Source organism: Kwoniella shandongensis, chromosome 13, assembly GCF_008629635.2.
Source record: "Kwoniella shandongensis chromosome 13, complete sequence".
In the NCBI taxonomy this organism is placed as follows: Eukaryota; Fungi; Basidiomycota; class Tremellomycetes; order Tremellales; family Cryptococcaceae; genus Kwoniella; species Kwoniella shandongensis.
The window spans coordinates 918923-930383 of NC_089299.1; the positions used below are offsets into that span (position 1 = coordinate 918923).

The window sequence follows — 11461 nt, forward strand, 5'->3', positions numbered from 1 at the left end:
CAAACGATAAACGACAAAAGCAGTTCCAAAAACAAAAACAAACATACACTGCCGGGGAATCGAACCCCGGGCAAGCGCATACACTGATGCGTCGATTCATCACCAAATCGAAATTTGGGAAGCGCTTATGTTACCATTACACCAGCAGTGTGTGCAAAACAGTCCAATTTGGTTCCGTCTCGGCCCAAATTTCGTATCGTATATATTTAAAAGTCTTCGGTTATAGGTTTTTCCGAGATTTCCAGGTCAATGTTCGTTACGCGTCTGCGAGCTGAACCTGCTGCATCGCCTACTTTCATAATTGTGCACGCTCGGTGAGTCAACAAAGGGTGCTCACTTCGAATCATGTCGAAGACTGCTCCTCTTGAGGATGAGTCTGATCCGACCTATACGCATTTCGCTCATCGGAACGAGTTTTTGATTCTCTTACACCGGTTCTTGAGCTTAGACATATGTTCGAAATCGACAACAAAAGATGAGGAGGAGGAAGAGATCTTGGTGACCTCGCTGGGAGGTATTGTAAGTCTCGGCCTTACAATGACTACCGGAAGGCTGTGCTGAGCTCTTATTCTAGCTGGACTATTACCTTCCCCTCCCAGGTCTGCTCGACCCCTCGCTTGACGAGATCGTCCCTCCACTCATGGAACAGATGGAGAACAGCTTGCACATCCTTGCTGAACAAGAGGAAGGGGACCGGACGAAGCAGATCAATCCTGGACGACTGGAAAGACTGGGCAGAGTATTGAATTGGGTTGTCAAAGTCAGAGGGTGGAAGGCCGTCGGTGAGCTACCTCAAGACTCCGGTTGGTTGTGTTTCAAGCTGATATTGAATACACTTAGTCCCTCACTTCCCTTCGAGCATTCACAACTTATCCATACTGGTCACTCTACTTTCCCCTCCAACTTCTCCATCATCATCGACAACTCCGTCTACACCTCACCATCCACTCATATCTTCCTCCTCGGCGTGGGAACTGCGTGCCGTCCTTCTTCTCTGGCTCGCTTTGCTTTTGACGGTGCCTTTCAACCTTACCGCTCTGTCGTCTTCCGACCCGGTATCAACCGCTTCATACGGCATCGACCTCCCCTCCTCTTCCTTACTCTTCTCCTCGCCAACAGCGGAACTTGCTCAACGCGTGATTTTGCTTTCCATACCACTGCTCAATCGACCTGGAAAAGAAGGCGCCTATTCTGCCCTTGTCCTCGCTCGACTTTTCTCCCGTGAAGACGCAGTCCACGGTCTCAACGGCTTCTTCAATTGGGCGCAAGCGGAAATACACGATGGCGAAAGGGAAGCAGAAGCTAATCTCGTCGCTTCGCTATTTGAGCTTCTGTCATCACTACCGCAGTTGCTGAAGACGCAGCATTTACCAATATTGGAAGAATTCACAGATGGGATGCTGTTACCTCATTTGCGAGGATCGAGGACCGCAGCGGGCTCGGGGCTGATCAGGAAGTTGGCCGTCAAAGCGAAGGGGAGATTATGGCTCGCGAAGATTGGGAAGAGCTCAAAGACCGGTTCCAGCGACGAAGATGAGGAAGTGGATTTGCCTGAAGGTATCGAGGAAGAACTGGATGACCTAATGGGTGGTCTTTCTGACAAAGTAAGTCTCGTACCTAAAGCGCTAATGTTAAGTACTAAACGTTGTTCGCAGGACACTATCGTTCGGTACTCTTGTGCGAAGTATCTCGCTCGTCTATCCGCACTACTTCCATCCTCGTTGTCTTCTCAAATCGTCTTAGCAACGATCAGTCTGTTCTCAGGCACCGAAGACGAGCCCGTCACAACCACATCTTTTGGGACGATCATTGATCCTGGCGGGTCCGCGTCCTCTGGAGGTACGATGGGTTTCGGTGGTTTGGAGACAACGAGGGGGGAAGCTAGATGGCATGGTGTCTGTTTGGCTTTGGCAGAGATGGCGCGAAGGGGATTGTTGGAAGGCGAAGCTGTTGAGGGAGCGGTGGAATGGGTGGTCAAGGTGAGTTAACTACACAACCCTCTTCGCACTGGCTAACTGGGCGAGGTGTAGGCACTGACGTTCGACCTGCGACGAGCGTCTCATTCGATCGGTGCGAATGTACGCGATGCAGCAGCATATTTACTATGGTCACTTTCCCGAGCTTGTCCACCGAAAGCCATCGCTCCGTATGCTGAGGACATGGCAACGAGCCTAATCTGCGTGGCTGTGTTCGATCGAGAAGTCGGCGTGAGAAGAGCGGCGAGCGCAGCGTTTCAAGAGGGCGTGGGAAGATTGGTTAGGTGGCCAAATTGGGAGAGGAAAGCTATAAGCTGACAGTCGTTACAGGAATTGTATCCTGAGGGTATCGATGTGCTAGCGAAGACCGACTTCTACTCAGTCAGTGTCAGGAGAATGGCTTTCACAGCCGCAGCGCCAGCAGTCGCCGTGTAAGTCTAAGAATCAACACAAGGGAACTCCAGTTGATCTTCGGCGTGATCAACAGGCACAAAGTGTACCGGGATACAATGCGTGAACATCTCCATCATATCACGCTACGACACTGGGACAGCGCGATGAGAATTCAAGGTGCAGCAGCGCTAAAAAGTGTACTGGAACTGGGAGACAAGTCCGACGTTGAAGGTTCATTGCGGCGAGAGGTGTGTTTGCCTTCCATGCAGTCTAAGTTGTCAAACTCACGGCGTGTTCAGGTTGAGGAATTACCATCGCTTGATGCGGTGAACGTCCATGGTGCGCTGCTAGCTCTCACCCAGCTTGCGAGTCTATTCAGTGTCGCAGATGACCGAAGACACCAAGTGAGTCTACTCGGCTCTGCGGCGGTGACTTACGTCGAGCTGACAATACGCAAATCAACAGATAATCAATGCCCTGTCCACCATTAGACCAGCCGCACTAGTCGCTCCACAAGCAGCAGATATCCTGAGCACCATATGCTCGCTTTTCACCGTCATCGTCAATCCTGATATCATGTCATCAACATCTACTCAGGCTGTCCTGGATAAATACCTCGACTTGGCGACAAAGCGAAGAGAGAGTGAGGTCCATGAGCGGGTCGCAGAGGTGTATCAGCGTATCACTGAACTGAAGACCTGTGAGCGCGAAGTCAACAAGTAAGCTTTGGATTTCGCGACGCATTTCGGGTTGGCTGAGCGAAGCTGACGTTACATCGGTAGATTGGTGGGCGATCTGAAGTCTTTCCGAGTCAGCCAGAGACAGGCAGCGTCACTAGCATTGGGCCACATCCGATATCCAGCCGGCGAATCGCTTGTCACTGACAAAGCTGTCAAAGCTCTGCTAAGTCTGCTCGACGATCCTACCTCAAGCAAAGTGGATGTGGAGAGTCGAAGATGGGGTGTGAGATCGCTGGGTGATATAGTTGTGCAGCGAAGTAATGGAATGCTTGTTGGTGAGTGCCCCACCCTGCGTGCCATTGGCGGTCGACTGACGCACGGAAGGTGTAGTATCTCCTGTTGTGTTGACTGCGATCCTCAAAGCCATCCTGGCTGCGTTGAACGACTACACGACGGATCAAAGGGGCGATGTCGGTTCATGGGTTCGTATCGCCTCCCTCAACGCATTGGGTCGCGTAATCTCCAATCTCGAGCCACCCACAAATCTTGTAGACGCAACGTTCTTTGAATCGATAGTCGGCGGAATTATCAAGCAGAGTGTGGAGAAGCTAGAATCAGTCAGGGCAGAAGCTGCTTTGGCTCTGGCCTCACTCAACGAATCAGGATGGTCATGGGGAGCCAAGGGGAAAACGATGGTCCGATCGGTCAAACTACTACAGTGAGCTGCCGGGCTTTTTGTCTTGAGGATCGGCAGGAAGCTGACTTCGATCCAGGGATGGGGGGTACAGGTATATTGATCAAAAAGAATGGTTTGGTGGCATGATGCCCTTTCTCGAAGGGAAGTTCAGGCCGAAACTCTTGGCTGGACTAGTGCATAGCGTAGGGAGTCAGGTAGTGCCTCTGGTGAGTAATCATGGTGGTGTTCCTGGTTCTTCCTTCCTATTGCTTCTATATGAAAGAATGGAACATTGGACTAACGTCTCGTTGTAGTCGCAAGCGGCTTTCCAACCGCTCTTGGGCTACCTCAAAGCTCATCCAGGTTTCGTCATGCCAGTACTACAAGACCTATCTCTCATCCTTGCCGAAAACTACGCTTCAAACAGGGTATTCATCCCGACGCTGCAGACTGCACACAAATTGTTTTCCTCACGCGCGCTTGATCTCCTATCAGATGCGGAAGACACAGCACAAATGTAAGTTGTCCCTCTTGTACATTTCGGTCTATGCAACGAGGCTGATCAAATCTGTGAATAGTTCTGAGAAGATACTAGCCATTGGGTGTAAAGGTTTAGGAAGTATCAAGTCCATTGAGCGGATAACAGCTGCGATGCGGTTGTACGTATCATTTTCTCGATTTTTCAGCTGTTTGACCCCACTGCTGCAGGGAAAAAGCTGACGACCTGCACAGGGTATTTGCATGTCTCGCGACCGAGAGCAGTGCGAAGTCAAAGGCGGTCGACTATGTCGCGCTCTTTTTGACCCACCGATTCCCGAGGGTGAGAGCTCATCTCTCTCTTCTTGCCATTTACCATCTGAATCTGCCCATTCCCTCACGTTGCAACACTGCCTTGGTGAGCCTACTGACCAACCATACTGCAGATTCGCGCAATGGCTTCAGAAGAGATGTATCTCGCTCTGTCAGAGATGGACGATGAGATGAACCCAGAGCTAGAGGAGGTCTTGCTGGAGACGGATTGGGTTGGGCAAGGGGTGGAGAAAAACGCAGAAAGGGTGGTTGAGCTGTTGCGCGGTGGTTGAGGAGATAGTATTGAGTGGAGCGAGCAGCTTTATAATTTCAGCATATGAATGAATACACTGGTTAGCATGACCGTTGCATCTACCTTGCCGTTCCACGCCCACTGGTCAAGTGCGGAGATGCATCCATGATTTGAAGGAAAAGCTTGTTCATGTTCGATATCATGCGTGCAGGGTATACTGTCCTTCCCTTAAATTGTGATCATCTCGCCCAAGGCGCTTTTGTCACCACTTCACCCCCTCCCCCAATCGGTCCACTTCCCGACCTATCTTCCCTCCTCGCCTCTTCCACCTCCGGTACATCCTCGCCCCAAGCCCATCCACCTACCCACAAGCCTTGAACGACGACCCTCTTGCCAACCACTTCGCCCAAAAACATCTTCTTCAGCCCTCCATGGGGTTTCTTCCAATCAGGAAATTGGGAGAGAGAGTACAGGAGTGGAGAATGTTCGGAGAATGCGGCGCCAAATTTGAATAGGAGGAGATGGTGGAGTGAGAGGGTATACAAGTCTTTGATCTGCTCGGTGGAAGAGCTGACATTTGGGTCGATTGAGGTGGAGGAGGTGGGAGTGCTTGATTTGTGTGATTGGGCAAAGGAGAGAGTGCGAGATGGGCTGAGGTCGGAATCTGCGTACATAGTCCGGTGGTCAGCTCCATATCCCAGTTTACATAGGGAAGCGCCGAAAGAGAATAGCAGACATTCAGTGTACTGGGAAACACAGAGTGGCGAAGCCAGAGCGAGAAGGGAAGACAGTGAACGCTACTTACCCATCAACTGAGCAGAACCAAAGAGATACCTTTGATGGGAAAGACGTCAGCTTATTTGGGCGAGAACAAAGCGAGATCCGCAAGTTGACCACTCACGGGAGGAAGCAGTAGTCGTCCAAGCCCCATACACCGTGCGAGCCGGCCGGTTCTAGCTTGTACGTTTGTTGTAGCAGCGTTGTCAAGTCGAGATATCTATGTATATTGGATCAGCTTTAAGTCCTCATCATGGTTATCTCGTTCTCTACTACCAATAATCGACCGCCGAAGGCTACTCAGTTGATCAGGCGCTCGACACCAGACTCACCTTGTGAATACCCTTAATATCAACTCGTCCTCCTCATCTTCCTTCCCTTCGCCGCCGATCCATCCTGAAACAACACAACACCACAGTCCCAGAACGAAAGCGAGCTCGTGGCCTGTGCCATAGTCTAATCGTGTCGGATGACCGAAAGCGTGCGAGTTGATGAGGAGCGGTATGAGTTGAGATAACAGGTTGGAAGGAAGGTTATACGATTCGAGGAGAGCCGGTAAGCGCTACAGCGGATGTTAGCGATTCTCCGCTCAGAGACATCCACTCTCGCCTCGAGAATCAGGCCCGAATAGCGAAGCTTGCATCAACGCACCTCTTGGACTATCTTGTTGTATCTCCTGAAGGCTAGATTACCAAACCTTTGATTTGACTGAGGTTCAGGCGGTACTTCCCCCACCCAGTCCGTCATCTTCTCGAGCATGTCCATCAAACATCTGACCCCCTGTCAACGTTCCACTGGAAATCAGCTCGCTCGTTGAATTGATCAACAGAACAGAGACTATGCTAGCTTACCTCTGAGCTGTCTTGGTAAGACCCTGTCATCACCTCCTTCCCCTTGATCCTATCACATCGCAGTTGGATCCATCCCCAGAACCCTTGGAAACCGGGAGAGAGCTGCCATTGTGCGACACGAGCATCGTTCGTCAGACATGGCCGTGGTGGCGCAGGGTTGGAGGGGAGTGTGATCGTTCTTCGTGATGATTCGCCGTTCGCGGACATGGTGTCTTCGCTATGCGTGTGGTAGTTGTGCTACCAAATGTTCGATTGCTCTGATCAAGATAGTATAATGTCGAAGAAGTGATGTCCCTCCAGTCCTCCTAGTTGCCGACCTCGACCAGTTTCCCACGGTTGATTGTTATTGTGGTGCCCCTCACCCGATAAAAAGTTGAAACGTCGCTCGAGCCAAATAAAACGACAATAACAGGGTTGGATGATCTTATTCTTTCTTCCTTCATTGCACAAAGTCAGACATCCCTCGACCGTTTGGCTCCTCAACATGCCGCTCTACATCCTTCGTATATCGAGCGAACATCACTCTTTTCGAATTCCTTCGCTCCTTTCAATCTCGCAGGTGTTCAAATTCCCAATCCGTTTCGTTTCAACCGACTTGTCTAGAGGTGTACTCATAGTTGAGCTGGAAAAGGAAGAGGATGTGGAGAAGATCTTGGAACGTGATATCTTAGTACAGTAAGTCAGCTAGAGTCTCCAGTATGTTCGGTCGAGTGATACGAGGAATGGCTGATTCCAAAGCCCTCTTAAAATGATAGGTCGGCGACAGAGCTGTATGCAGAGGGAGCGACATACGATGAGCTTCACGCCAACCTTAGAGCCAAGCTGGAGGTGTTTGAGCCGTACAAGCACTCAACGTTCAAGATCACTACGGATAGCTGTAATCACAGAATACCCGAACCACGATCACGGTGAGCTGAACGAATAAATCTCCGGACTTTATCAGCTAATGCAAGAGTGATTGCGTAGAGAAACGATCAATACCTTCAAATATACCGGACTACGAGGCGGAGTGTCAATGAAAGCACCTCAGGTTGAATTTATGATCTGTGAAGACTGTGAGTCTGTCATCCCAGCTGGTCTGAACGGGTTATCCAGAATGTAAAGCTGAAGTCTCCGCCTGCGCAGACGAGTGGGAAGTTGCCAACACCCCAGAAGCGCGCTTCGCCAGAGATGGTAAATTCGTTCGAGTCTACTTTGGACGACGAGTATGTATCGTCTTTTTCATCAACGTATGCGCGCCGAACAACTAGCTGACTGTTTTCTGGGATCAGATTGGCCTTGGCAAAGCAAGATCGCTCATCACGAGTCACGCTGTGAACACGAGAGCGTACTACGGCAACACGTCGATGGATGCGCAGATGGGTTTCTTGATGGCTGGACAGGCGTTGGTGGGTTCTTCTTCGCAAAGCTAGGCCGCTTGGAGCTCATCATATTTGTCCTGCTCAACAGCCTGGTCCCGGCAAGATCATGTATGACCCTTTCGTCGGAACAGGTTCCATGCTCTACGCTGTGGCGCATTGGGGATCTTATGTGTTCGGATCTGACATCGACGGCAGACAAATACGAGGCAAAAGTGAGTTATCTGAGTTGACGTACAGTGAACTGAACACAAGTAAGCTGACGGTCTGACGCATCGCAGCGAAGGGCAAAGGTGTACGACCAGGAATATATCGATCAGCAGCACAATACGGCTTAGAAGATAGATTTATAGATTGTTTGACATACGATGTCACACGAAGCCCGATACGGCGAGGTGGTTGGGTAGATGCGATCATCACGGATCCTCCTTGTGAGTGATCAGCTATCGACAAGTTCGTCTTACTATGTTGAGCTGACTCGACTCCTACGCGTAGACGGGGTTCGAGCTGGTGCGAAACGATTAGGGCGGAGGGAGGGAAAGAAGCCATTACGGGAAGCGCCGTATCTGATGGAGGATGGGGAATACTCTCATAAGTGAGTCACACTTGAGATCCCGACCTCTTGGTACCGGTTCGTTCCTTGTATTGGGCGATATTCTAACACCATACTCACACAGGAAACCAGATTACCTTCCTCCATCCCGACCATACGAACTAGCCAACTTGACTGTCGATCTCATCCTCCTCGCGCGATGGCTTTTGGTACCCAAAGGCCGATTAGTCTTCTTTTTACCTACCGTGAACGAGGATTATGACGAGATCGATATACCGTTGGTAGAAGGGATGAAAGAACTGAAGATCGGGGACGGGAGTGTGCAAGACTTTGGTAAATGGGGCAGAAGGGTGAGTCGCTTCGTAGTACGACCAGCAGAATCGGCAGAAACAGTATATGTGCTGATAGTGTTCTCGGTGAGCAGCTCATAACGATGGAGAAGACCGCCACGGACGATGGAGAACCGCCCACATTCGAAGATCACGACGAGTTTGACCTGAAGAAGGTGGACGGAAAACTACCTGGACACTTCGGATTCAGAGAGCGGGTGAGTTCAAGCTTAAAGATGGACGAAAGCCAACGCGACATGGGTGTTAACGGGTGATTCGTTTAGTATCTGACTGGATTCAGACCGCGGAAGCATGACAAGACGGATGATGTGGCTCTTACGCCAGACGGGGAGGATGCGTCGGAGTGATCTTTGGCACGACAACAACATCTATAGACATATATCGCATGTTACAACACCCTTGTCATCTCTGCCACTCCTGAGTACCTGCGTGGACTATCTTGAGGGTGCGGTCTATACTCTAGGAGTCTATTTTACATAATCGTGCACACCGCTTCTACTGGTGGTGGCGGTGGTGTTGTCGTCTTGAGTGGCTGGACCGAGACCATTCTAGCGTGTATCGGAACGAGAACACCGTCGGGGAACTGCACAAGCCGCGCAAGGCAAAGGCATTATTATCAGCTCACATCTTGCGACTACATGTGTGGTGAAGTAGTGTACAGCAAAGGGGGCTCACCATCGTTCCGGGTGGGAAATACGCGCCCCACTTGAGTACTGTGTGACTAGAAATCCCGACTGATCAGCATTCACTCCACTCCACTACCTCACAGAGAGATGAGGAGGACATTTCGATGGTTTCGCTACTCACTTTGGCAGAGCCGCTCCAAGGGCAAACATTGATCCGGCAGGTACTACGAACTCCGTTATAGTCTTTCCCTCTTTTGTAACATTATCAATGATCGTACTCTCTCCCTATGTGATCCACCCGTAGACACACAACTCAGCAAGACCTTGTACAAGATCACAAACCCACACGAAAATGGGTGCACTTACAAATTCAGGTTTTGGCCATACTGTCTCTACGTTCTCTGACCCTGGTCCCTTCTTATTAGCTGCTTTGGTCTTGAGGATATTGACCTCTGAGGGCATCTGAGGTACTTTTGACATCTTGCAAGTATCCTATGGGTGTTCCACTTTGTGCTTCGCTGCCTTGCTTCAAACTACAATCTAGGCTGAAAACTTATTACACTTTTTGAGGACAAAACAGTATGTAAGGGCAACTAATCATGATAGTGATGGGAGGTTTCAGCATCAAAGGAAGGCTAGGAGGTGAGGTGGTGTATCAGTGCATGAAAGGACAGTACCTCTCAGCCTGTGACCATTTTTCCTACTTACCATGATGGCCCATGGGGATGATCAAGTGACATGTAATGATATAGCAACTAAGGGATCTATGATGGTATAGGCTCTCTCCTTGAACCAGAAGGCTGACTAAGCAAAAGAGGTTATACAGTATATGTAAGCCTGTAACAAGTCTTTGAGAAGTCCTACCAGTGACATCATGTGCTTCCTTTGATGAGTTAGTCAAATACACTTTCCAACACCTGAAACCCCCACATATATAGTCAGTATATGGATGACCATTTTCTCCCTTGCTACTTCTTCTTGCAAACATCTCCATTTCTCATTCTACAACATTTTTACAGTGAGTTCCCAACCATCAGCTCCAGGGATTGGTGTTACCCTGATCTGACAGATGCATTCTTATTGTATTTTTGGATTAGCAAGTACACAATCCCCACATTATCAACAACATTGATCAATGTGAGTTTTCCCTGTTGTATTGCTTGTCATGGCCAACAGCACCCATTGAAGCACCTCCTAATCACCTGTGCAATGTCGTGTTCCAGCATGCCTGCCGCACCTACTTCATACCAGACTTCCAAGTCATCCAAGGCAAGCGAGAGGGTGGCTGGGTCTTGTGTGAAATGCCACAAAGACCTCTCCCGAGAGACAAGCATCATGGCAATAACCTATGGTACTAAGCAAGCCCATCATCACCCACGCTGCTTGAGGGATGCCCTCTGTGCGGGTGCAAAATCAGAGTCTCCAACAAGTGCCTCCGGCAATCAAGGTTCTGATCTCCTCCCATCACTCACCATAAGCAGGATCACAGCTGGTAGTATTGAGAGTGGTTTCTTTGTGCCATCCCATGATTTGTCAGTTGAGATTGAGAAGGATTGGACATGGAAACGAGTTGTCCGTGAACAAGCCTATCTGCAATTATCAGTGCGCTCTCAAAGACTTGTGTGGAACCAAGAGATGTGTGATATCATGACCAATGAATTTTTTTGTAGTCTTCTGCCTCTAGACACTCAGTCAGTGCTCGGAAACTCAACTTCTTGATTGTGCTTGACCATCCGTTTGCTTTTGTCATCTTTCATACTGCGGCTAAGCTATTTGCTCCATGGTTTCCTTTTTCCAACACTTCAGCGCTTCTATCTTTATTGTTTGATCTTTCATCTCCCCCTACCCCACTTGTTAATAAATGCCAGACATGCAGACCATCCACTATACCTGAGATTCAAAATATACATGGCAAGGATGCATCTTGGTACATGTCAATTTGTACTATGCTTATGGGGAGAATCTAGAGTCTCTCATTGTACAAAGGTATTGAGTGAGAAGCGAACCCTGATCTGGCTTTAAGCAACTGTAAACAAGATCCTTGTAGTGTACTGGGCTGTGTTGAATGATATCTGTCATATTGACATCCCCATAAGCTAGAAATCTTTTTAATCAAGAACAACAAGTGGGGATGTAATATCAGACAATGACATCTTTACCCCCTTGCAGGAATCAATCG

General features: G+C 49.4%; 4 protein-coding genes across 4 annotated transcripts; 2 read left to right on the forward strand and 2 right to left on the reverse strand.

Moving 5' to 3' along the window:
* Nucleotides 1-345: 345 nt before the first annotated feature.
* CI109_107021 (uncharacterized protein) lies at nt 346-4807 on the forward strand (the record flags this gene model as incomplete). The annotated part of the gene is made up of 16 exons (XM_032008441.1): nt 346-519; nt 575-782; nt 841-1604; nt 1656-1979; nt 2031-2255; nt 2307-2407; nt 2464-2617; nt 2669-2773; nt 2835-3088; nt 3152-3384; nt 3440-3767; nt 3823-3952; nt 4040-4242; nt 4304-4384; nt 4458-4545; nt 4649-4807. The coding sequence occupies 16 exons, from the start codon at nt 346-348 to the stop codon at nt 4805-4807; spliced, it is 3531 nt and encodes a 1176-aa protein (XP_031857267.1).
* A 199-nt stretch (nt 4808-5006) lies between these two features.
* Nucleotides 5007-6602, reverse strand: CI109_107022 (serine/threonine-protein phosphatase 2A activator 1; the record flags this gene model as incomplete). The annotated part of the gene is made up of 6 exons (XM_032008440.1): nt 5007-5431; nt 5573-5601; nt 5669-5764; nt 5877-6106; nt 6196-6324; nt 6396-6602. 6 exons carry the CDS (start codon nt 6600-6602, stop codon nt 5007-5009), a joined length of 1116 nt encoding a protein of 371 aa, XP_031857266.1.
* A 277-nt stretch (nt 6603-6879) lies between these two features.
* On the forward strand, nt 6880-9003 carry CI109_107023 (uncharacterized protein; the record flags this gene model as incomplete). The annotated part of the gene is made up of 11 exons (XM_032008439.1): nt 6880-7070; nt 7151-7303; nt 7362-7450; nt 7521-7600; nt 7667-7783; nt 7845-7968; nt 8035-8184; nt 8249-8348; nt 8431-8656; nt 8731-8853; nt 8920-9003. The coding sequence occupies 11 exons, from the start codon at nt 6880-6882 to the stop codon at nt 9001-9003; spliced, it is 1437 nt and encodes a 478-aa protein (XP_031857265.1).
* A 125-nt stretch (nt 9004-9128) lies between these two features.
* Nucleotides 9129-9762, reverse strand: CI109_107024 (uncharacterized protein; the record flags this gene model as incomplete). The annotated part of the gene is made up of 4 exons (XM_032008438.1): nt 9129-9239; nt 9332-9377; nt 9464-9567; nt 9649-9762. 4 exons carry the CDS (start codon nt 9760-9762, stop codon nt 9129-9131), a joined length of 375 nt encoding a protein of 124 aa, XP_031857264.1.
* Between the last annotated feature and the right edge of the window lie 1699 nt (nt 9763-11461).